Source organism: Coloeus monedula, assembly GCF_965178545.1.
Source record: "Coloeus monedula genome assembly, chromosome: 4".
Taxonomy (NCBI): Eukaryota; Metazoa; Chordata; class Aves; order Passeriformes; family Corvidae; genus Coloeus; species Coloeus monedula.
This window is the reverse complement of record NC_138784.1, coordinates 16,932,658-16,959,908: the sequence shown is the minus strand read 5'-3', so window position 1 is coordinate 16,959,908 and position 27,251 is coordinate 16,932,658. Positions and strand designations below refer to the sequence as shown.

The following is a 27,251-nucleotide window of genomic DNA, read 5'->3' as shown; positions in this document are numbered from 1 at the left end:
AGCTTAGAAGGACCCTCCCAAAGCAACGACTACATAAGGGAGGACTGAGACAGTGAAAGCCATGGGAACACCAGAGGTCTGGCACAGTTCCCAAACCAACAAAGTAGCAGCTCACTATCACCTTTCAAGCTTCCCAGTCAGAATCAGCATTGCCTCAACCCCTACCACCTTCAAGGAGATGTCACTGCTTCCACCAAAACAGAACTGCTCAGGACATTCATCCCTGACTATGTAATAACAAGAGCAATCACAGTGGCATCCTTCCTTGTGAAATCCTACCTCTTGCATTTTATCAGTGAAAACCCTTTTCCATCCCCAAGATGAGAAAGACAAAAGACTTAAGGTCAGCCAGTACCTCCCAAGGCAATTCCATCCTTGTCAGATCTTGTCACTTCAGCAAACATTACAAAGTTGGTGACCACTGGCTACAATTACCACTGAGGGATAAGCTCCTTCCTTATGCCTTAAAGGATGCAGCAATTCTGTTTCTAGATCTTCAAAGGAGAGTGACGAGAGTGATGCCACACTCACACAGGAGCTGCTGGCAGTGGGACATATTCTACAATAAAAGCCAGCAATGAATTCTCCTGGCAGCAGGAAACTCAGCAGCAAAGGCATGAGAATGTGCTCACGTAAAGAGCATTCCACTGAATTAAAAAATAGGGCATTGATTTTGTTATCCATTTTTGTATTTAACTCAATATTAATCTCTGCATACAAATGCCTTTTCCCCACTGCCACATTCTCATGCCTCAGCAGAATTTCCAGTCCGCAGCAGAAACAGATGTAGGTCCTAAGAACAGATCGATCTGTCTGCTACAAAGACAAACTGTATGTGAGATGAGGGCTCTGAGGGGGCTGTCACTCAAAGCCTCTGTTCTCATTTATCAGGGAGCACCTCCCACCTGCACACAAGGAGAAGGGTGAAGAAAGGCAGCAACACTTACGCAAGGCGTGCCACTCATCCTGGCGGATTGTCTTGGTGATGTTGTAGGTAAGGTTCTTGGGGATGGTGGCTGAGGAGTAGTGGTACTTGATGTACGAGCACCGCTCAATTGCTCCTGGGAAAGGCAAAATGCAGAAAAGTGTGGTTAAATGAATGTAACATGTCCTGCCAGCTATAGGCCAGATGGGTTTGACAACCAAAAGCAAAGCCTAGGAGCAAAGTAATCCCTAGCATCCCTCCCCACTGCGACAACCAGTGCTGTCTCTGGCCCATGACAAGTAAGCTCAGATCCAAACTTATGATACAGGAAGTTTATCTTTCACATGTTCCAGGGACCTTCCAGACTGCCCTGGAGCAGCTGCCAGTGTCTGCTTTTACCATCAGATATCTGTGTGGCAAATTACCCCTTCTTTCATGTCTTCTCTGAACTATGAGCTAGCAACAGCCATGCAGCTACTGTATAGAAACTGTAAATTCATGTCTTAATTCTTTGTGCAGTCAAGGTCATGACTCAATGCCCCTACTTCAGGAGAGACAAAACAAGCCCCTTTAATCTTTCCTTAAATAATAAAAAACAACATCGAAAAAATTATACATATAGATAGTGAACAATTTCCTGACCCCTCTACACCCCACAGCAGAAGGATACACGACTGGCTACACTGTGTCTTGAAGGTACCCGGACACTTTTACAGCAGGTTCAGAGACAGAATTCATTTGCATCCCTGAACAATGAGGCTCAGATGGCAACATCAGTGGTTGAAATGGGAAATTTTTTCCTCTATTTTCCTCAGGATTTCACCTACATTCTGCAGAAAAAAACCACCATATGCTGCTTCTGATGTTTTCTGGTCACATCATTACATCTCCTTTTACAAATACTTTCCTTCCTGTAAAATAATTGCCCTTCCAGGATCTGCTCTCCTGGCATCTCTCTGCATAGTTAGTGTCCTTAGAAGAATGGGGTCTGGTGTAGTCTGATGCTTTCCATGAATTATAGCCTAGCCAAATTTCACATCTGATCAGAAACCTGTAACAGTAACAGTTCTTGTATCGATGAAAGCCAGTTTTCCTACATTGCTTTGGCCAGCATTCTCAGCTAACACTGGCTTTATTAGACCTTCCCACTAAGCTGTCAGATTCAAAGCTCAGAGAAGTCATTTTCCCACTAACATTGTTATTTTGGCTCAGGCCTTTGATAACTAAATAGGTACCCTTAATGTGGTTGGCCATGCTGTTTGTTAGTAGCTACCACTAGTCAGAGAAGCAGCTATGCTGGAAATGCTTTTATGTATTAAAAATACATTAAGACAAGCACTCAATAGAATAAATTAAATGAAGCAATGAATTATATAAATAATAAAGAGCACTATACACAAGGAGGCAGGTAGAGGACACTTACTGCCAGCCTGAACTGAAAAAGCAGACCCATTAGCCTTATATCGACAGTTCCACTGGGTAAAATATGCTTTTAAACCACAACAAATACAGGTTTCTACTAAGGGTGGTAAGATGCTACTTGGCATGAACTTAGATGATAGAGCATGAATTCACAGCATGAAGAAGAAAACCAATGAAACAAGTTATTAATTACATCACAGTCTACCAGCATCTTCCAATGTTAGTGCAATACAAAAATTTGAGGTCTTCATTGTTTGGTTCTCTCAAGTATTCTTCACATTCTGCCTTTGACAGCAATTAGATTAGACAAAGCCAAATATTATAGGGGAAAAAGGCAAAATATTTACATATGTATCCGCCTGCCCTGACAGCGTGATGGGCTTCTGTGTGAGTCTGCACCATCTGGGCACCAAATGTACGCCCAGAATTAAAGTTTCAAACTAAGAATAGTATTTAAATAAAAAGACAGCTAGTGTGCAAAGAGCTTTAAAAAAAAATCCCCAAATCACAACCTTGCCTCCTTATAGGTTTTCCTATCCCCTTTTGCTCAGTTGCTTTCATAGATTAGAAGCATCAGCAAGAAAACAACAAATGGTCATTTGTCAGAAATTAATCTTTAAGTTATCAGATACCTGCCCAAACAAGAGATTTATATAGAATAGTAGAAAGGGACATAGAGCCAAGATACAAAATAAAAGCTTACAGAAGGAAGGGAGAAAAAAATCCTGTTTATTTGCAGCTTTTCTGGAACCAAAAAGGCTAATTTCTAGTAAGGTCCATCAGATTTCTAATTCTGCAAAGACTTTTGGTAGTAATGAAGCAAGCTGTTCAATATCACTTGTATCACCAAAGCATAAAGCAGAAAGATTATGGGCTGAATTCCGGTCATCACTTGACCATATACATAATTTTGGGCTTTTGCTTACTTCCCCATGGCTCTAATGAGACTTAAGTACACAAAAATATCAAATAAGGCATGGGTGGGCAAATAAGGCATGGTACAGCACTTGGCATGGCAGTTCAGAGAGGGCACTGAAGCCCTGCCAGCTCCACCAGGAAGCAACGGTGTCCACTCAGCAGAAGCAGGCAGTATCCTACTGAGGAACTCAAGGTTTGCATGGTCCAAAATGACAACACTTGTGATGGCTTGGCATTTAAACATGAACCACTTATTTAAACCCACTCTCACAAGTGTAGGAGAGTGACTATGCTGAGTCAATGCAAGTACATCAGCATATATCTAACTAAAGGTGAGAATTAGCTTTTGAACCTAAGAAAGAGGCTTTCTGTAGCCTGGACCTGCCAATAAAAATTAGGAGAATGGTGAGTTTATGGGCAGTGATGACTTCATACATCTGATGTTTCCCTACTTGTTCCACATAGAAGAGAACAATGTTCAAGATGCCCAAAGATCCAAATCCTGGAGGTCCCTGTGAGAGCAGAAGCAGCAAGAGCAGCAAGGATCAGAACTACTGCTCTGCTGGAAAGACTTCTCAGAGAAGTGCTACAAAATCCTTACCTTGAGAAGAATTAATAGCTATGCTCACTCCAGTCTTTGGGGCAGGAAGAAAAGCAAGATTTCCCTTCCATACCCTCAATAGGGTAACTGTAACTTATGGAGCACCTCCAGCCTTCAGCACTAACTTAGAACGACCAAATGCAACTGCAGCTTTGCTCTGCACTTTGCTTCAATAACTGGGAACACTATTTATAGAGCAAAGCAGTGAGTGAGGGTTTTTTCACCTATGACCTGCCATAGCAAGAGTTACAGCTGGCTACAAGAAACACAAAACCCACCACAAAGCTGCTCCAGGGACAGATGCAATATATACCATGTTTTTCTGACCAAAGCGAAATGCTTACTGAAAATACTAAAGAAAAGGAGCTGACATCTTCCAATAGAGTGCTAGGAAAAGGATCTGCAGAAGGATGCAACTAGAACCATGCAGAGCAAACCTCTGCCATACCAGCATCACAAGCACAGATGCTCAGGGGATTCAGCACTTGTTAACTGTGGCTGGCAACCCCCTGTTCCCTGCAAAGGTCAGATGACAAGCAAATCTGAGATAAGGAAACTAGAGATAGCTTCATCCTGAGCAGCTAAGTATTCACAGCATTAAACATGCACCTCCTCTTACTGACCCACTTACCCACTCAGTTTCCTTCCCATCTCTGCTGATCATTGCTCCATACTATTGTTCCATAATACCTCCCCTCTTCTCTCCATTACAAGAAAAACTTTTAACCTGGGCCATAGCAGAAATATTGCCTGAAAACACTGATTTTTTTCTATTCAATTTTCAAAACTTTACCAACCAACATCCTGATGTTAGTTCAGCTGCTAGAGAAACTCAGCTACCACTGCATTACTAGGGCTGTAAACACCATCTCAGTAGAGGCCCCAAACTGTTTGGTAATGCAGGGTGTGACTGAACCATTACCCCACTCTAAACAGAAGAGGACTGAGAACAATTAAAAGCAAGGTCATACTGCTGGTGTCCATACTGTATTTGTCTGGTGGGTAAACACACCTTTTTCAGAACTTTTGGACCAGTCTTTCTTCATCACCATTCGTGCCCCCACTACTCCCTTAAATATAGTATTTCAACTCTTTCAATCTGCTCCAAGTAACAGTCTTTACCATGGTTCATTTAAGAAATAGAATGGAAATTCAAAAATGCCACCGAGGTATTGGTTACTTCTGTCCTAAATTTTAGATCTCAGAAGCACCCAGAGGCATTTGCCCAGTGAGGTCAGTTTGACTGCTGCAAAGGTGGTTGCCAGGTTTCATGAATTTACAGCATCAGTGTGATCATATAGTTTAGTCTTCTGCATAATACTGACCAACCCATCTGAGAGCTGGCAAAAGAAAGTAGTCCTTGAGATGGTCTTTCATCAAACTGGTAATCTGTGAGAACAGTTAAGTGACAGTACTATCACTTCAGATCCAGCCCGAGATGGCACAGAGTTACTTTGCATGGGTTATCTGAGTGTACACCCTGCCTGTCTTGAGGACTAGAATATTTCACATTTCCCCTCCTGCCTCAGCTTTCAAGGCTGCAGATTGTGGAACCATCCTTAAAGGTTCAACTACAGATTAACTCAATACCTGTGAATAAATTACCTTTGGTAGCTAGAGGACTTGCAGATACAGATAAAGTTTTCTCCCACACTAAGATTCTTTGCAGCAGTAGCTGAGTTAGAGCAATCAGGGATCTCAGATGCAGGGAGCCAGCAGTTCATTCACTCTGGATGAACTATGGTGTAGCCATTCCCCAGACTCCACAAGCTAGGACTGAGGGTCACCTTACATTCTATAACATGCAGAGATCTGAACCAGGGGGTATCCATTCTTCTTTTACAGTATGCATATTGATTTGTAAGAAGGATCCAGCTGTAAAACTAGTATTTGTTTTACTACATTTCCTGTCAAAGCTTTTGCTATTATGAGCTTCCCTGAAAAGACTGGTGGGATATTCTGAGCCTTCGTTACCTTCAGGCAAGCTCTCCCTTCTTCTATATTGCAGATACCTCTGGATGAACTGTTTGCAGCAAGCAATTTATTCCACAAAATTCACCCTTTGTGCTAGTTCTAATTTTCACAAATCTGTTTGAGAATTACTACACAAGCATTTCCTAGTAAAAGGAATCTTAGCTTCTGGCTTGCAAACTACATATATTTGCTCTTCATTATGAGAAACTGCCCTCTGTATGAGAGATTGCCTTAATTCCATTGTTTGGTTACTGTTCCCTCATTGGGAGACTACCTCCATAGCAGAGAGATGTAGATTGGTCATTTAGTCTCTAATTGTTTCACATTATCTTCAGAAAATCTGTAGAGCAGAGAAAGTTCATAGTGGGTTGTTTTTTTCTTAGCATAACATTTCAGTAAGGTTTCCAGAGGCTATAATCATAGTTAGGACCAGGATTAGGTTACAAAAAGCAATTCCATGTGGCATATATATCTGTTATTGTTTTAGAAATCTTCTCCCAACTGGAAAAGTTCATTGTTTAATTGTGTTAACATTTTTGCATTCTTCAAACTATCCCTGGCCATTCAGGCTGGTGCAATTTCAGAATTATGTATGCAGATGTATGTGCTGCCCTCAGTTACTTTAATCTTCCTTTTGAGTCATCAAAACTCATCTGGAAGTACCTTAATATAGGCAAGACTGTTGCAGTTTCAGCATGAATTAACTGGTCAAATTAAACCTTGGAGGAGGATAGAAGGAGAAATTAAGTTCTACTTTGACCAGCTGCTATGACAGAACTGCAATCAGAGACTGCAATCAAATTGCAATCATGCAATCAGATATGCTGACTAGTTAATGAACACAGGATGATTTTTTTAAATGAAATCAGATACTTATTAGAAAATATTGCAACACCTTTAACAGGATTATTTTGTTACTTCTGGAGTAATACTAACCATGAAAGTACTGGTTACATATTTTTTCCATATCTATAAATAGATTAATATAAAAATGTAGGAATGCTATTCTTCTGCATTAACCATAGAATTATTTACATTAAAAGGGTTTTCTAGATGTCAACCAGTCCAATGCCGTGCTCAAAAGAGGCACAACTTCAAAGTTAAAATCAGATCCAAAGGGTCCAAGAATGGAGGTGCACATCCTTGAGCACCTATTTCACCATCTGACCATCCCTAATACCTAATCAGGAATTCCCTTGGTGCCACATGAGTATTTTGAATAACAGAATACCTAAGAGTAAAGGGCTAAAAATCTAGGAAGAATATGCAAAAAGCACCACCTTAATCAACATATCTGGTGAATATTCATTAACTTATATGTATAAATAGAAGCCAGTGTTCTAATTAATGAAGCTCAACATAGATTTTCAGTTGCAGCATGGGCCAAATTACTAGAACAAGAGACGATGTTTCTTCCTGACTGGCTCTGGCATCATCCTGCACTGAAGTTCAGCTTGATCTGCCAGTAGGACTTGTTTTAACTTGTCCTAGATAAAGTGAAACAACTCCTGGTGCTCATTGTTGCTTGCCGTGAGCTGCTAGGACATTGGGTTGATGCCTCCCTTCAGTTGATGAGTTGGAGTTTCTGTCTGTTTGGTTTAAGGCTCAGCTGCTAGTCCCCAGCTGCCTTCCCTACAAATGGGTAGAAGTGCACTGTCAGGTTCTACTCACCTTCTGGGTATCTGTTTAAAATCAGAGGTGGATCTGAGCCAGTGTCCTTCCCCATTCGCAGACTGACCCAAGGGTCACATACTGGGAGAGACAATGAACATGTCTATGGGAACACATGACAGGGATCAGCAGGACACTTCCGAAAAGGACCACCTGACCATGTCTAGTTACCTTGCTTTGGTTCAGAACACAATGTGCTGTAATGAGATGATGTCCATTAGATTCTTCACAAATAAAGTTAAATCAGAAAACATGCTAATGGAAATTCAACTAATGGTACAAGAGCAGAGCCAGTGTAACATCCCCTCCTTGAAAACACAAAGTGAACATTAGGTCCTGAGCACAAATTGTTTCTTTTAAATTCAACTCCACCATACCACACCAGCAAAAACAAAACCAACCAGAAATTCAGACCACCAGAAGTTTTGTACAGCCACAAAACTGCATGCATCTCTAACTTATTTTGATGTCTTTAAAGAACAATTTTAAAACTGTATTTCAACTGAAAGTCTGAAAAACATACTTGGGAAATTCTACAGCATTTTTCTAAATTTCATAGGTTTTTTCAGCTGAAACCATCAGCCACCTTAGACTAAGTTCCACAAAAGGTTCTGTTCCCTTGCATGCTTTTTGCTTCAGAAACAATTTTGTACATTAAAATAAACAACAATTTCCTAACTGTACCTAAGTGTAACTAAAAATATACTTACAAGCACATTAAGCACCTATATACTCCCTGTGGGGTAAAATGCAGAAAGCCTGTAGTGCAGTCAGCTAGGTAGCGGGTGGCAAATGGATATTTCAATATACAATATCATTTAAATTTGCTTTTTACATGATGCCCTTACTGACCACCAAAAATGCAATGAGCACAGAACTTTGGGGAAACATACTCAGAAGATAGCAGCATTATGTTTTACCTGAAGGAAAAGCTTGCTTGTATCCACTGAGTTGAGAGCCACTGAAAGGATGAGACAAAATAAATATTTTGTCCACAAAATGGCACATACCCAGCAAATACATTAACAGAATGCACAGCTTAAAGATTTTCATTAGGAAAGTGAGCAAACTTTTTTTTTTCAGAGTGAGAAGCAGAACCTCGATGTTCTTTTTACCTTCCATTTTTCTTTTACAGCTCATCTCACTTAACTTCCAAATAAAGACTCTCACAGAGCCTCTAGCTTTGTGCAACTTGTTAGGCAATGCTCAGCTGGTAAAGTAGTCTTGTAAAAACTTAGCAGGGGGATGGTTGAAAGGATCCAACATACTGTACTATATTGTACTATCCATACAGAAATGGGATAGTAGACAAGAGTGCGCCATTCCCAGTCTTCCCAGGTCATCTAGGATGAAAACCTGCCAGCTACCTTTCAGTACTGACCCACTAGATCTCTAGAAATACAGAAAAAAACAGATACAATACACACATGGAAAAGAAGCCATCCCTAAAGAGAACAGATCTCCAGACACACAACAGCTTTGTTGTGTGTGGGTTTTATGCAGCCGGATTCCACGGAGTGACTTCCACAGATTTCAGACTGTTACACCTACATTTCAATTGCTGATTCCACACTAAAACATCTAAAGTTTCTTTTCAACCACTGTGAGCAAAGACAGAGGTGCAGAAGATATGTGCACATGCACTGAGCCGACAGTAACATTTTCAGAGCAGGGAAAAAAAATGAAGTGCTTGAGCAGCTTTTGCCAGGCCTGTTCCTCACATGCTCTCTGGATAGCCCAGCAAATAGCAGCTTGCTTAAAACCACCAGCTGGCAGAAGATAAATATTCCACCCATGATAAGAAAAGAATCCAAGTATGAGACCAAAAGCTCAATTTGCATTGGAAAGTGATGAGCTCACACTTTCTCTCCAGGGACCAAGGAAAGGGGGCTGGCAAGGAAGCAGGAGCAAGAAGATGGTTATGAAACACTTTTTTACTTTAGCTATTAATAACAGTCTCCAAGCCACAGGGCACTTGAGAGGAGGAAGGCATCTCCTTGCTTCTATTAATCTTTTTGTCCACCTATTTGCTTTGGGCTGGCCACAGGGGAGAGGGAAGCAGAGCACAAACGAAAAGTTAAGGAGGTTAAAAGGGCTGAAAAATATTTTCTCCTACATGTTTGGAGGCAGAAATTAAGTGATCAATAAAAAGTCAGTGAGACAGCAATTACCAGTAAAAACTCACTGATGACCCAATAGCTCATGGAACAAAGTAATATCTCAGCACTGCTGTCAAGCCAAAGAAAAAGCACAGCAAAGGCTATTCCATGGACAGGTTTCTTTTATAGCAATGTATGTATTATGATTCTCATAGTAAGATGCTCCCATGAAGCTTGGTGTTGAATGAACCAGCTTTAAAACCTATTTCAAAGAGATGTCGAAGAAGCAGGGTTCCAGATCACCAAGAAGAAAATAAGGGTGGATCCACTGATATCACTCATTCTGAGTATCTGTGATCACATGCAGTGAAGTCTAAGGGTGCCCATCTCTCTGCCTTGGAAAGCTATTTTACATGCTGCTTTGCAATGTAAATGTGGCTTTCTAGACACATTTAGTCCTCAAAGTGAGAGGAACAGAAGCACTTCTCTGTATCCCGTTAGTTTACAGCAAGCACCACAAATCGCTGAGCTGGAGAAAGCATTTAACTTTCTTGTAGCACTTCAACCTTGTGTTTAAACAGCAGAAATCACAACACAACAATCATTCAGATGCTTCCGTGCAACATTAAGGAAATAAGGCTGAGACCTAACCCAGGCAAATCTCCCAAAAAATCCCACTTACAGAGGATCCTACACTTACATTTAGCACTACAGCAGTCTCTTAAAAACATCCCTCAAATGCAAGGACTTATGCAGGCTATGCAACTTCTTTATGACATCATTTTCTCATAGGTTTTGTCCTGCAACTAAGTGCAGGGGTGGCAGGCAGTTTCACAACTTTCACTAGAACATAAGTTGTGGTGAGGAGAAAGGAGAGGGAAGAATAAAGTTTGTGGCAGGAGTCACATGGCAGGGGTTTATAGCAATCAAACTAAGGAGACAGTTTTCCCCTGTCTTAAGTATTGGCTTATGGTCAGAAAGCATTTTGCTTATACATTGAAGTTAAGATGCATTTTTCTAACTCACATGTTACATATAAAAGGTGAATTGGCTTGCCTTAAATTTGGGAAGTGCACCACCATTAGCATAGATCCTGTTTTGCGCATTTTAAATTAAAAGTAACTAGGAGAAGCCACAGTATTTGAAATTTTATTGATAATTTGAAATTATCTCAGTTCCAAAAGCAGAAACACCAGCAGGCAACTAGCCTATCAAAGAAATAAGTGAGGAAGAAATCCAGCATCAGCTTTTTGACCAGGTTGGGCTTTTTCCCCTGTGAGCAGACTACAGCATGGATAGGCCAGAAAGAAGATATCCTGCTATTCCCATAAACTGTTCTCTCTACATCCTGTAATAAGACAGATTATAACCATCCATTGAGGACTCTACTGAGAATTTAAAACTGTGCAAACAGAAGACTTTGGACATATTCTCCCTTTGGTAGAAAGATTCCATTCTTAAGTACACCCTTATATTCTGGATTCACTAAGATTCATTAGTCTTTTTGTGCTGTCTCTGCTGTAGTTATTAAAAAAAAATAGGGTACTGTGGTTGGAATAAAGACATTTTCAAGACATCACTTCATACACAAGAAAGTATTTCCCAGACAAAGATCCCTTGCAGTTATTAAATGTATGTGCAGAGATGCTAACAGACGAGATCATTCCTAAGTGAGCAGAGTTTCTTCCTGCAAGTCCATAATGTCTCTTGCCTCAAACTCTGCCAACTGAATAACTACTTAGATCACATAGCCTGATGGACAAAAGCTACTAAAATTACCTTGAAATAAACATTGAGATTTTTTTCCTGGTGAGAAGAGACCATTAAATTATACAGGCAGTATGTATAATGGCTCTCCATAGTGAGGAATAGTTTCATGTTTGGCCATGCTCTTTCCCTGTAAAGTCATCCCCTGGATTGTCCGTGTTCAAATTATTAACTGGTGAGCCACCATCACTAAATTACACGGATACTCCATCTTCCTTTGTAAAGGAGTGCACATTCAGAGGGACAAAAGTCTGCACAGCTCACTGCCTTTCCCTTGCAAGGCTGTTTGCTGCCCTATTGTAACTGGACTTACTATTGTATTTGAGGGCTTGAATCAAATAAAGGCCTTGAGAAATTGAATGTTATGTAGATATTTTAAAAGATGTCCTTGACTAGTCAAACAAACTGAAAGACAACTAGAAGGAAAAGGAAAGGAAGATAAAGATGGTGGTAAGAAGATCAGACAACTCTACTGTGAAATCCAAGATGAGTAAAAGCACAATTTGGTCATTCTAAAACCTATGAACCACAGATATTGTTAATCTCCCTGCAGCTGTCTGAAATCATAAGTGGTTTCTCCTGTCAGAAGGAAATGATTCTTGAAGAAGTATTTGAAATAGGAAAAGTTGGCGGATGTGATCAAAAAAATATGTTTCCAATTGACTGGACTGTGCCCTTACTTATCCGATGATGAGTTTTGCAATACCATCATATGCCCTTGTGTACAGAAGGCTTAAGCATTGAACGCCTCTCCACAAATGCTATAGCAATTCATTTCTGGTGAATCAAGTTCTTGCTGCACTCAGATGTACTTCAGTCAACAACTTTGGGCTAGAATCTCAATATTGCTGCAGACACTGCACCAAATGACAACAGGTTTCACAGCAGATGAAAACACTGGAAGGATAAATGCCCTTGCATGGGGGTAGAGGGAACCAGACTCAGAGAAGGGACCAATTTACCTCCAGCCCCCATCTTCCCTTTGCTTATTCCCAGTACAAATCTGCAAGGATCAGGGTATGCCAATAGCTGCCAGCTATGGCAAAGTTAGCAGTGAGATGACCTGTTGCCAGCATTATCTTGAACAAGGAATTAAGCTGTTCTAGCCAAATCTCAAAGGTATTTAGTATCCAAGCACTTTAACTAAGATTAATTTCATTTCTCTTCTTTTAAGACATGCATATGATGTGCTTTAATGCAGAAAAAAAAAATGGCAGAAGCCAGCCCAACTTATTAACAGGGGAGCAGATTAGAGTAGGGAAATCCCCTATAGGTCTAAAAGCATCTTATTTTTTTCCATGCCAAATAAAGTTAGATGGTTATAAAATCATGTGACCCTAGTTTAGGCCTAGAGCTGGTGTATAATTAAATGTACTAAGGTGTGGGATGAGAATTTCTCATCCCATTTACTGCTGGATCAGTGCAAATTGGAGGGCATATTGGAATTTGCTTTGGGAGGCTATTGTGACATGATGTTCCCTTGCCTATAACGTCCTCTTGTCTTTCAGTAAACGTCATCTACCACTTCTTGCACTTTCCCATCTGAAATGTCAAATCAAATCAGAGGGTCACAACATGAAGATCTCCCACTCACTGCAATGTAAGATGTTCTGACCAGGACAAGCTGGACTAAATATTTCTGCTGCCTGTCAAAAAAGATGTATAGACTGCAAGACACAATTCAAAGTGCACTGAGCAGCATTAGATAATATAACTCCATGGATGGCAGCAATAAGCATTGACTGAAAGGTGAGCACTGCATATCTGAAGACCCTTGCCACCACCCAATGCATCCCACCATCCCTGTGCCTGAAAGGCCAGCAGAATCCCGCTGGAGTTTATAGCCTGAAGTGTTATTCAGCCCTTTACAATTCAAGAACCTGCTTTATGATCCTCATTCTGACAGAGGAGGAGGCAACCATATCCCTAAAGATCCATCACCGTACACGGAACCAAAGAAGACCTCTCTTCCGAGCACCACTTGAACAGTACAGAACAGGCCTTTAACACCACACTGGTGAAATTCAGATTTGGAGAGAAGGGGCTATGGAAACAGGCATTTATTCAGACACTGTCAGCTCAGGATTTATGTTTTTTAATCTATACTCCTGGCCTGAACTTTGACAAATGCTCATGTCTCAGTAGCCTCTGATAACGCCCAATGGGACCAATGCTGTACAATTACAGTGAACAGAATCTGTGCCCTGAAAGACTTTTGCTGATCCTGTTCAGTACCTCCCCTCCTCATCTAGTTCATTTTGTATAGTATGTAAAGATAAGCCTTGAACTGCAGTGTTTGATCTTAGAAATTATAAACTCCATGATTCAGTATCCTATGTGCTTCCAGACACATTTTTATCTGTAGAATTAATTCTAAACCCAACTGTTGTTATAGATTATTGTATTCTATGAATGCTTCACTTTCTATTCTCCTTACTTCTCTAAAAATACCTTGCACAGTCTATTTCTCAATAATATCTCAAACTATTTATTAAAGACAGTATTGCTGCCCAGCATTAATTTACATACTATTCCCCTCCCAAAAGTCAGGCCTTCTGTTTCCTACTTCTATATACCAACACAGAGACACTAACTCACAGACAGTGCAATCAGGCCCCTTTGCTATAGGTCTAAATGCAGACTTAAGTCCATCATTCTATTAACTCTAAGTTATTTAATACAGTAGATCTCTATTCCACCCCTCCAAACATACCAATTACAAATTGAGGCAATAAAATCATGAATAGCAAGTGAATGTCCAAAGGCATGGACCAATATCTTCCTACAACATGAAACTCTTCCTACACTAAATTTCAACATGGCTTAGGAGAAGGACTGAGCAGATGTTAACACACCCTCCCTAATTTTCTTTCCTCTTATTTTTTCAGGGGCTGTTCAGCTATTTTTCAGCTATTTGTTCAGCCTTTTAGAGTCAGAGCACAAGGCTTCAGTTCACTGAGTGCAGGATGAGCTGAAAAAGATCCAGGATGATTCTAAACATGCCTCCACTGGACCATCAGCCACTCTGATGAAAAGGATGAAGACAACATGTCAACCTAACAGAAAACACATTCTTTGGAAAACATCTAAACCTTTAAGAAAATATGCCATTAGCTTTATTCTTAGCTCCTAGGGTTCTGCTGTATCAGGTTTAATTACAGCAATTGTGACAAAAACCATAGTAAAGAGCTATAACTGCAAGCTGATCTTGCCCAGAGATTCCACCCACCAAGGTAAGAGCCAAATGCAGCACAAGGAAGAAACTGCAGTACAAGCTCAGTGAGTTGTACATGCCAATCAGTTTCATCAAAAATATTTCTGAGTACAGCCTGCCTTAAAGGCAACAAGAGATTAAGGTGGCAGGCACCAGACTGAGATTCAGGAAGCATCCCCAGGACAAGACGACTTAGGAAGGAGAAGCAAAATGCTCGTCTCATACTGCAGTAGAAATACAGTAAGGGTGCACAGGTGCCAGACTCACTGGCAGCACAGTCAATACCCCAAAACAAAAACCTAAGTCTGTTGTATGACATCACTGGAATCAGCTAAAGATGACCCTTACACATCCTCAGGCAACTGATCAGCCTGATCATGCCTAGAGAAAAGAACACCCTAGTTTAGATGGTTAACAGGAGGGGTTACAGCGCTCATGCTTGTAGCTACACAGCTGGGCAACAGGCATAAAATATATGAAGAAAAAAAGAGCTAACAACACAGAGCCCTAAAAGGAGTGAGAAATAAAAGACAAAATAGCCCAATTTCTGGAACTGAAAACATTATCATATATGTTTGTATAACTCATTTGCAAATGTGGTAGATTTTATACCATAAGGATTAAACAGTTTTTCTGAATATAGCCACAGCAGATGCAGGATAGAGGGAGAACCATTCTCAGTACAGGGACACAGTTCAAGTAAAATACTCCAACCCTGGAACAGCAGTAAGTGAACAGCTCTCAAATGTGCAGGAATGTGACTTCATCCACACAAGAGAGAAGCCTTTGCTAGGAGCACACACAAAGGCAAGACTGGATGTTGACCCTTCCTAATGGACTAAAGAAAAGATACTTGGGAAATACAGAATCATAGAAGGGGTTGGTTTGGAAAGGACCTTAAAGACCACCCAATTCTAACCCCCTTGCCACAGGCAGGGACACCTTTCACCAGGATCAGGTTGCTCAAAGCCACATCCAACCTGTCTTCGAACTCTTCCAGAGCTTTAATATTTTTCTGAGATTTAATAAACAGCTTTCCAAAATAAGTGAGCAAGTGGTCTAGAATTGTAGAGAATGGCAGAAAACACAAATTTCCACATAGTATTTCCCACATTCCAGCAAAAAATCTTTCCCACAGGAAAATAACCAAGTTATCTTAAGAAATGAAAAATAACAGTATTCATCTGTTACTCTACAGACTTTCAACTATGGAAAAAAGATTTTACTATGAAATTGCATAATAACTCACTTTAAATAAGAATACAAAGTACTCTTGACATATAGACCATGATATTTAAGATTTACACTTAGGTTGTCTTGAAAAGCAGGGAGCAAAAGAAAATACCGTGGTTCTCTGTTTAGATTTCCTACAGACCTGGTGACATTTATTGTAATTCAGCAGTGCTGTGGCAATGACTAGGAACTTTGGTCTTGGACCAGGTTCCCATGAGCCCAGGTACTCTGTGATTGTGAAACTAATACTGCTCCAGACCCATTTTTTTCACCATTTGAAAAAAATTTCAAGTGCTTCTGCATGTCTCCAACATCACACCTATAATCTGATTTTCTACTGGGGTAGAGAGATGTACTTAAACAGTAAAAAATAATAGCTACATATACTACTAATACTCAAGATCTAAGAAAAGACATAACCAAGTGGAATGATCTCATGATACTCAAACCATACATGCCACCCACAAGAGTTGCTACTTGAAGCCAAGTCTGTAATTTCATTATTCATATTATACCAGGGCAGAAAACAGAGTCTGAAATAGTCCTAGTTGTTTAGAAGATTTAGAATCTTGTACTCCTAAAGGCAGTAAGAACATGTAGACTCTTGAGGTCCCACAAGGAAGGAGGACATAGCCATGTAAGCTGCACATTGCCTCTGTGGCCACCTTTAAGCCTCAGCTCATGCTCCTCTGATTTAGTCAGGTGCCTTTTGCCCAATTAGGATAATTTAAATCTGAGGTCTTGATCATTCTGGAGCCCTGATTCCATGCCACGAAGTACAAAAACAGTAAAGGGGTTTACTTCAAACAGTTGCACATGACCCATGGCAATAATACACTACTTGAATCACTTCAGCACTGGACAGCTCTGCAACTGCTCAGCACTGACACTGCAGAACCAGAGGCCCAAATATGCTGACCTGGACACGAAGCTGAGCATGATTTCCCCTCAGCTATTACTCCTAATCCTATAAAGTGAATCTGAGAAATAATGTGGCCATTGTGCACAACAGAAGTGAGACTGGCATCCTTCAACTAATAGGAGAAAAGCAGACTCGCATCACCACAGATACTCTTACTAGGAGAATACTTATGAGGAGATTTTTAAATCATTTTTAAGCTATACCAGATATAATCAGTTACTTATCTGTATCTGGAGAACATCATTGCCTGCTGGATCCTCAGCCCAGAGATAGAAAGGACAGGGATAATCACTCACATGCCTTGTCAGAAATGGGTACCATCATACTTTCAGCAAGGTGCACACTTGTGGCTGTGCTGCATCAGGAATGCAGTCAGGCATTGTGAACTGCATTGCTCTGCCACATCACTTGAAAGCATGATGGAAGGTTCTGACAGTATCTTTCATTAGGGTTAGGGCTATGCTGCTCCCATCAGTCAGAAGGAAAGTGGAAGCACTGTCCTGCCAGAGTCCACAGCATGTCTTGGCAAGCAGGCCCAGGCTCCTGTATCATGAATTACCTGGTTGGAAGAATTGCAGCTTGTTGCAATATTAAAAATAAATATCCTTTCATTGGTTTAACCTTTGGTTCCTTAACCCTGCCGTTCACCTCTCTGAACTACAAACAACAATCACAGCTCATGAGTGTTTAGGGAGGGGCAGTAGCTTCTCCCTATTCCAGAAAAGTAAGGGTGAACTGCACTATTTAGCATGAACCCACACCAGATGATAATGAAATGAATTAGCAATAAAAATTTATTTCATGTATAAAAACCTTTTGAAAGAGGAATAAGCCAGGCTCCAAATTACCATTAAAATTAACTTCCATTGATGCTCTGCCAGTGCTGCTGAACTAATGTTCTTTGCAGAAGCTGAGTGGATTGATGATTGAGTGGTATCAATTAACATGAACTGTTGTGCTAGTTGCTTCATCTGGAGATCAAAGCATTTTGTTTTAAGGAGAACAGAAAAATGCAGCACCACTAAGGCTACCCCCTTCTGCATCTCTCCATTTCCAATACCTAGTCTCTGGCACGACTAGCATTCTTTCCCAAGCATAACTCTCTGTATTTAAGTAACCAACAACAATAAAGTCAAAACAAAAATTCCATCTTCTGGGAACTAAAGCTCTAAATAGCATGGTTCCACGGGGACCACAGGCAACCAAAGCATTGTATTACAGAGCTATGGCACAACTAACGAGTGTTGGCTGAGTGATGTTCAGGTGACTGGACGCAGCCTGTGCTGGTTTCTTTCCCTGTGGCTCCCTGGCAAGATGACAAATCTCTGTTCAAGGTGGCTGCCTGTTTTTTCATACATTTCCAGGCAACACTACTGAGTCTTTCAGCCCTCTTCCTTGTCAAATATCAATTTGAGAGTGTGATGCTTATATTTTCCTCAGCTTATAAACCACACAGTTTTTTTATCTATGCCAGTGATCTGCAGCTGGAAGCACCTAAGCAGTGAGCAAGTTGTGACAATAGTGAAGGAGCATCAAGAAGGGGAAAACTACATATTGAAAGAGTCCTGACTGCCCCAGAAGCTCACACACTCTGTCAGGTCACTCAAAACACTCCAAATCAGCAGCCTAAACTGAAGCAAATGTCTAGGGAACAGTGCACAAACTATTTTGGCCTTTGTGATTAGTGCCCAGTCATTATCTGAGCGTTTTGCCATTGACCCCAGCAGGGTAGGACAGGTACACAGGCTCTGTCTCAAGGCTTGGCCTCACCAGAGTTTCTCTGTACTGACTGCAAGTCCCACTGTAGTAACCAAATTCAACTAAGTAGTCTATCTGGACTACTTACTACTTAGTCTACCTTTCAAAGCAGGCAAATTCACTACATCACACTCCAAATGTGGGGTGTTAGCAAACACACCTGCTAAAGCCACAGGAAACAGATTAATGAGATTTTTTAATATTAGCATCTATATTAGCACAAGAGTTATACCTGCAAGGAATGGGCAACTTAATACCTAAGTACATCCACTGCTTCTCTTTGCTCTTTAGGGGCAAAGAAGTATCTACTCCAGCAGCTGTAGCAAAACATGACTTCACTTGGCTCTAGCATGCTCTCCCTGCTAAATCCCAAAATACCCTGTAGAGGCAAACAAATAACAGCAGGTATGGAAAAGAGTTAAGGAACTGAAAGGCCACATTCTCTTCTCAGTTTCAAGATGAGGTGGAATATCAGTAAAAGAAAAAAGCTCATGCTGATGGCAAGAGCTGCAACGAAGAAGACTCACATCAACAGGGCAATACTATCAGCTATGAGAAGGCACAGGTTAAGACTGAAGCCAAACCTAAAAAACCCCAAAGGTGCAGTCCCACATTTCGGTGGCACCCAAGAAAAAAGGGCCAAATTTTTACTTTTTCACATGTATCTTGAGACATTTATGGCTGGGCTTATACATAGCAGTTGCTTGCAATAGCAGAAGACTACACTGATTTAGTAACTCTTCCTAGTCCTGCACAGAGGTGTCAGGAGAGGACAGTAAGAATGATCTGAATTTCTAGGATGTGAACAGGAAAAAAACCACAAGTGTAATTAAATATTTTAATTCTCCTCTGTAAGTTCTGCCACTATGACCTCACTACATTATTTGAAGTACTCTCTACTCAGCTAACATTTTTAATAAGAATAAACCACCTCTAGCCTCCATTCCACTATAACCACCATTACCCACCCATAAGACTTGCTCAGCACAGCCATTCAAAGTCCTCTGAATAGGATCAGATCTATGCTGCCTTGTACAACAGAGCAGCAGGGAACACTTTAATTAGTGTTTTCTTCTGAAGGGTAAAAAATATTCTGAAATTACTCTGCCTGATAACAAACTGCATCTTTCACACTACTGGAGAATTGAAACTGATTCCTACTTCATGTACTTTCCTTAGTTGAATTTTTCTGTTTTGTTTTACAGATTTGCTTCTATCATTATGAAAACTACAGGAAATATTACAAAAGCAATGGAGAAGAGAATGTCAATATTAAGGGAAATTAAGTTTTCACTTACCCTGCTAAAATAAATTAGTCAAGATGGATGGGAACAACCCCAGTAGAAAAAGAAAGCCTACAGACTAATTTATTTCCCCAAATGTCCTTTGCCTCCTTCATAGGGTGACTTGGTTCATTGACTCTGAACTCAGAGTGAAACAGAGGTCACTTCTACCTTTCAAAGCAGGTATGGCTCACACACACACGCCAGCACTGGAAATCTTTACATGGGTCAGGTTCTGGAGCCATTCCCCTGCCAAGCTGGGCATCCAGTCACCCGCAATTACAGAAACAATTAAATACATGTTTTCCTGCTATGCAAAGAAGTGCATTTCAATAACGTTCCTGCGTACTTATTAAATGTTTACCACTGGAAGATCTCCAGAATGATAAACATTCATTAATCACCACAAAACTACATGAAAACTACATCAAATAGGTGATCACAGAGCTAGAGGCCATTATATATTAGGTCAACTTCATGCTGCTCTGCTGACACACAGCCAACTTGCTGTGAGCCATTCCAGCCCCAGAATTACCTTTCTTGCAAGAAAACACTTTGGCCAACAGCACCAATTTTGTCAATCATCCCAAAAGAGTTGGCCAAGAGAAGAAAGGGCAGATCCAGGCATCCATGAACTGATAATCTTCAACTAACTTAGCAGCTGAGCCAGACCACAGATTGTCAGCACAAGTGACCTTCAGCAACCCTCATGGGCCAGGGGAGAGGAAGGAAGGGCACAGCCAGATCCCACATTTTCCCACAGGCCATGGGATCACAGATTTGGAGCTCAGCTAGTTGAGTCACCCACACCTCAGGAAAAGATGACAGAAGCCCTTGCCATTGCAGCAGGTGGCTCTCACTGCCCACCCCTGACACAAAACATTCTCAGTGAGCAGCCCAAAGCATAAGACTTGACTGGAGTTAACAGAATCCCAAAACACACTCGGGGTAGTCTGCATTGAAATAAGGTGTTTTTACATGATTTTTTCAATAAAGGTAAAATTTTTCCTGAAAAATCATACTAGCATAAAATCCAGTATGCTGTGTTACAAGCAAATCACTTGATCCTAATATAGCTTATTTTTGCTCCTGAACAGGAACAAGCTATTCTAACGGAAAAGCTGGAGTTGAAATAAGAAAACTCAGACACCAACATTTTTTACAATTAGAGAAATTGCTAACACATCACTAGACTGTTTAAATTTTATACCCATGTAGAAGACAAGCCTTGAAACGCAGTTTACAGAGAATTTGCACTGCAGAGTACTGCTGTGTCTGAAGCTCAATCAGAAGAACATAGATGTTTTGGTACTTCCATTTGTATACATGAGTATTTGTACAAATGCATGTTTTAATTAAGCCTTATTAATGTACTTAGTCTATTTTCTCACTATAATTATACAGTTATACAGAAGAACATTCAAAAGCCTAGATGACTCAGGAGTTTGACAGCAAGATATGAACTGCCAAATTTAGTCAACAGTACAAACCCAGCTACCCAGCTTAAATCAGTAATCTGGTGCAGACAGTCATTTAAATACAACTCTGACAAGCTTTATCCTTTTCTCTTTGTTAATTGTCTGCTAACAGGCTGCAAATAAAATCTGAAATTTATTCATTATTCAAAATGATTCATAAATGTCTTCACTGACTAACCTTCAGCCTACAAATATCTTAAGCTATGGCTGTCACAACCAAGTAAACAATTTGCAATTCATGGTGTAACTTATGTAATGAATTTCTTCACCTTATGTAACCAGCTTGAACAGTTTAAAGAGCTGACAAACACAGCATACATTTTTAATTGCACACTCCCAGTTAACAGGCAGGGTGGTTAGAGGAATCACCCTCCCAGGAAACATACAGTGCCATGTGATTTAGGTTGCAAATGCGAAATCTTTCACTTGAGAACATGCTTTGAAACTCACCTGCTTTGCCCACACCAAATGAAGCAGGCAAGCCTTCAAGCTATAAATGCTTCTCCACATATCCTTATGCTGTAGTAGTAGTATTAAAAAGCTTCCAATTTAAGCGTGATTTTCTAAAATGCAGAAAATGACAATTTATACCATCTTCTCTACAGTACTGCAAGATTTGGAAAATGCACTTTTACCAGGAAGCTAATGCATTCTTTCTAGTACCATAAAGCATGCCCCATAAGCTCTGCATCAAGGGTTGGGGTCACACTAACATAGGCCACATGCTACTCTGCTCTCCTCCTGATGCTGCACTTCACTTCAGGAGTTAAAAACTAAATATATGAAACTACACTGCAGAAGATGGCTTAAAACAGTTCCTCAAACAAATTAAAAGCTTCAGGCAAGCTGAGTTTACCCTTTGTCTCAGAATCCAATTCCACAGTTTATCACCACACTCAACGCAGTCTTGTACTGAACTAAAATTTTACATTTCAGTTCATTATTAATCATTTTTTTCTATACGTTCCTCCAAACTTTGCTCTTATTAGAGCCACAGAGTTTGATAATCTCCTGTGTTTCCCTCCTTTTTTTGTGCCAAGGTACAAGCCAGATTTCAATACCATTAATAGGGCTCTTAGAACCCTTTTAATTGTATGTTAAGTCAGAAGAAGGAAAGTGATTTTAACGGGGCTACAACTGAACATGAATAAAGCTCTGAAATCTGGACCTACCAATTTAGCTTTAAAAAAAATTATCTCCTAAGCCAATCATCCCTGTGTCCCAGTTTTTAGTGTTCTTTGATTTCCCCCAGTATTACTCTGACAAAAAAGTGAAATATTTCTGTGCAGCAAGGCAATAGCTATCATCAGTTCTGGAGTACTCTGATGCTTTGCCCCACTTATAACACACTTTAAAATCCAGTCAGTTTAATATCCATTCTGACACAGGTTACAACTCCTATTTTTTACTAAAAAAACCTATTCCTAGACAGGACTCTGCCCAACAGCAACAAGAGCTTTACAGGAGCCCAAGCATGAGACAGCAAGGCCCTTAAGGGCATTGGCATCACATCTATGAAGTATCTCTTGACAACAAGTATAGGGCAGTGGTGAATTGGATCCCAGGACAGTGGCCTTAAATTAAAAAAACACTTTTTATAACCACATAATCAAAGTCCTCCATGCTGTTTGGGGTTTTTTTTATTTCTGCCAACTTCCATTACTATACTTCTACAGTAACATTACTGAAAATTTCAATATAACAACTAGAAAAGAAAAATTTCAGTGTAACAGCTTTAAAGATTTTTAAAATGTCACTGAAATTTAAGGGAGGAAAAATAACTACCAAACTAGAACTACCAAAAAAAAACCCCTATCTAAAAAGTCTGGTACTACCTTTCCACAACTATGCTCTCATTTTTCAGACAGTTCTCACCCCTGGGACTCTGTCTGTCGTCAAGATTTTCTTTTACCAGGGGTAACATGTTCCTGATGATTTGCCCTGAAGGTATAAGCAGCCCTGTGTACTCCCCCCCCCATCAACACACACTCATATTTCTTTCCTTCCTTCCTGCCCATGTTCCACTGCTATTTTAGTCTATTCTTCTGTCTAGACAAATTTTACAGCTATTCATATTACTGGGCTTTCCTAATAAAAATACCCCTGTGCAATCTGCCATCACTGTGCCTGTGCCACTTAGGATAAACGTAAACACACAAAATAAAGCTGAAAAGGCACATGGGCCTCATATCTTTTGGATATACACGAGTCACACAGATATGAAATCCAAAAGCAGTTATTACAGTTCTCCTGAGGAGGATTTATTAGACTGTTTTCTGAAGAAAACCCCCACAGTATAGATGATGTTCCCACCAACCCCAACTCTAGCAGTATATCCCAGGAAAATGATCTTTTTAGACAAGAGTATAGCACTAGAGTAGCATCAAATTCTGCATTAGGAGCCAACTGCAAAGCAGTAACCTTTTGTATTTTACCAACACTTCCCACAGTATTTTGTCTGTTAAGACTCAGCTCCAAGAACCTAGCAATTAAACTCATGGAGGACAGTTGAAAACCTACCCTGAATATCTGGTTATTGATCAATAACCAGAAGAAAATAAAAATAAAGGCAATATTTGTCAATCACATGTTTTTTAAATCTCAGATTTTTTAGAGCTAGATTGATTTTTCTTGCACATTTGGAATGGATATTGTCAAACAATGCACAGAATAAAATTCAAATATCAATGAGAGTATTAAAATTCAGAACTTAGACATAAATCCTTCATGAAAGATACAGCTGAATACTTTTGCCATTTATACTATTCCTCTCAGCAACATCTGGCACAAAGTAGCAGTTATGGCCTAAAATCTCACACAATGTGATACATATCACAATAAAATTCATTTAATATAATCACTTATAATACATAAAATGTCAATTCAATTAGACTGCCACTATTACAGCTTCCTGGTGATAGTTTGCTCTACAAAAGTGTGACCTAGTACTGTTCCTATTTGTTAGTCTAGGGAGGAAAAAAGTGGCGATACTGCACTATGTAAGGGACCATCAGAAGGTAAGAAAGCTGTCAGAGCCACTGATTTCAACCTATTGAAACTCATGGACCTATAAAGCATCTCAAATGGAGGTATGGATCCCTGAATAATGAATTTCAGCCTAATGACAATAGCCTCACTTTTCTCATTATCTTTCACAAACCCATAGAAATAGGTCCTGGACCATTGGTCGAAGACCATTACTTTAGGGCAGCAAAGAATTACATGCTGACACTTACAGTACTGCTGACTGAGTCATAAGGTGAGTAATTACACACACTGCAGCAAAGCACAAACTCCTGGGGCTGGCCAGTCTGAGGCTCTGTGCTGGCACACAGGGACCTGTGTAAACAACTCCCCAGTAAGCAGAGTCAGGGCAAGAAAGGAAACTACACACAGGTGTTAAATTGCACACAGGAGTATTCACTGGGTGAAGACCTAAACAACGATGCAGCATGAGAGCTTTTAACTCCCATCCCCTCTTGCAAGGCACCAACTCCACACATTCGAAAACCCCAAACTAAAACCACAACACTAAAGAACTAGAAGAGTCCCATTAACTCAATTGAACCCAATTTTTACTGATCCCTTTGGCCCCTGAACCTTTTATGGGAAACTGTTGATAAATTCTCTGTTGTTTGAATCTATTTTCACTGACTCTGAAGTAAACATAGACCAAATATACACAAAGCAGTGTTCCCTTACTGCTCATTCACCAACTCCACTAGCCCAGTCATGGCAGGCCCTGATCCCCTTCAAGCCTATGAACGTGGAGCCATCATGTCCTGCCAGAGCTGCAACAGCTTCAGGGGAAGCTCTGAGACACATGAAGACCCCAAGCTACAACCTCCCCAGATTGAAAACGAAGAAGCTGAACAGACAGCCTGCGTGGGGACAACCTCACAGGCCACTGGTTTTGTTACCAGGATCACACACAGCTGTTCTACAAGCCAAGCCTGCCCTGTGGAATCACCCAACCCTAGCACTCCCCAGGTGGATGCCATTACCTTACGTGGCTCAGGCAAGAAACCCCCGCAGCTCCTCCTAAGAGATGATGATCCCCCAAACCAACAGCCAAGTCTCCCTAGACCAAAAGAAGAGCCAGGAAAGAAAAAGATGCCATGTCATGCCCAAGCTAATGTGGTGTTTCAGTTTCTCAAGCTTCACAGCTATGGGCTACACAAGCCCTGAGGACATGGGGGAGGTACCTGCAGCACCAGCAGGTCCCATGTCACCTCCCAGACCAGGGAAGCACCCCACTTGAGGAAGATGTCACTTCTGTACCACAGAACTACACTCCAGGGCACACAGGGGGCCTCAGCCAGCTGCTTCTTCTGCTCACACAATCCACCTGCAAGAAGAGCTCTACCCAGTCCAGGACATCACCAAAGCCTACCCTGCTGGTTTAGGCTGCAGAGGCCACACCACCTTGGTCCCCAACCCACAGAGACACCCCAGCACCAGCTCCCAACAGCCTCAGGGGAGCCCAGGTGCACAAAACTGGGCCCTGCCTGTACCCGGCCACGCGCGTACCTTGTTCAAATGGAAGGCAGAGACTCACAAGAGGCGCAGACCCACAAGACAGAGCACGAAGGGCTAATATTAGGGTCCACCATCACAGCAATGAGCAAGCCAGGACCATGGGACCCCTCAGAGTATAAACCACCACCTCCCCAGCAGAGCTCAGGAAAGAGGCAGTAGCTGCAGGCTGAGCTGAAATGGCCCCTGGGATGGGTGTGGGGGGCCCAGGTGGTGCCAATCAGGGCCATTAGGGCTGCCAGGGCCCATGATTGCCCCCAGCTGGCACCGCCTCTGCTGAGGGGGGAACTGTACCTGCCACCAGACCTGTGTGGCGAGAGGGGCTTGTTTTCCCCACAGAGACTTGGAGGAGTCATGCCCAGAGCGGAGCTCCCCACCACTGCCCCACTCGTCACCCACAGCGCAGGTCACTGGGCTGAGGGATCGCAGCTACTGCAAATGGCATCCAGTCAGGATCCAGCCCTGCGATAGCCAGGCTTGACTGAAATGTGGTGTTTCCTTTTCCCTCAAGAAAACTTCTATCTGATAAAAGGCAAACAAATTCCCTCATAAATTTTCCTAGGATTATTTACAACGTTCTTTTGGCAGAAGCGATTAACAACTAAGGGCCTTATGTATCTCCCCTTCCAGCAGTAAACAGCCACTGAAATAAATGAGTTGTCAAGAAAAGAACAAGAGAAAAGTGCCCAAAAATTTCCACCCCTGCACCAGTGCTCAGATGATGACATTTGTGCTTCTGTCTCTTACTTGCCTCACTCCTCCAGAAACCCCTGGCATGAACATCCTTCTGGTCATGTTCTTGGATTTTTGTCCGCACCCCAGCCGCAGTCCTGTGGCAGTGCCCAGACAGGTGTCATGCCCACCGAAAATGCCCTCTGGAGATATTTAGCAAGCAACGACCAAAGGACAGTCCACTGTGCTGCAGATGAACAAAATTAAAGCAGTCTGAAGTTTACTTGGGGAAGAAACCAACATTAAGAGTAACAGGGATCTCATCCCTGACTGTGTGGGGGCTCCTGCTATGGGCTACACTCAGAAGAGAAGCTGGGCCTCTGGCATTGAAGAAATTTGTGAATCAGCACAATGGAAGAACAAAAAAAAAAACTTTTGTTCTTTTTACCTGCGTGGCACAGTACCTGATGGGTTAGCTCACCAGATTTTCATGGGTTTAGACTAGATATTTAGATAACATATTTGAAAGATTGGGCTAAATTAACAAGATTACTGAAATTTCTACACTCACTGGGAACGTAATACGGATGTCATAACCATGTAGCAATACATTAATATGCAAGTGAGATGTGTTGGGTTAGAAGAGGTCATTTGAATAACTGGTGCAATCACAAAGACGGTATTTTTAATATTTCTTGATCATCTTGTTCTGTCAGGACAGAAGTTCACTAGTGTGAAAGGGATAACAAGCCCCTACGAGGTCTGTAGCACTAAAAGG

The 27,251-nt window shown here is 41.1% G+C and overlaps 1 protein-coding gene across 1 annotated transcript in view; it reads right to left on the bottom strand.

The window, feature by feature from the left end:
* TMEM178B (transmembrane protein 178B) overlaps positions 1 to 27,251 on the bottom strand; it is a gene marked incomplete at both ends in the record, with an annotated part of 208,355 nt that overhangs the window by 151,087 nt on the left and 30,017 nt on the right. Inside the window, one exon of the mRNA XM_082280059.1 lies at positions 948 to 1,061. Coding sequence (XP_082136185.1) covers positions 948 to 1,061 — 114 coding nt within the window. The remainder of the gene's footprint in view (positions 1 to 947; positions 1,062 to 27,251) is intronic.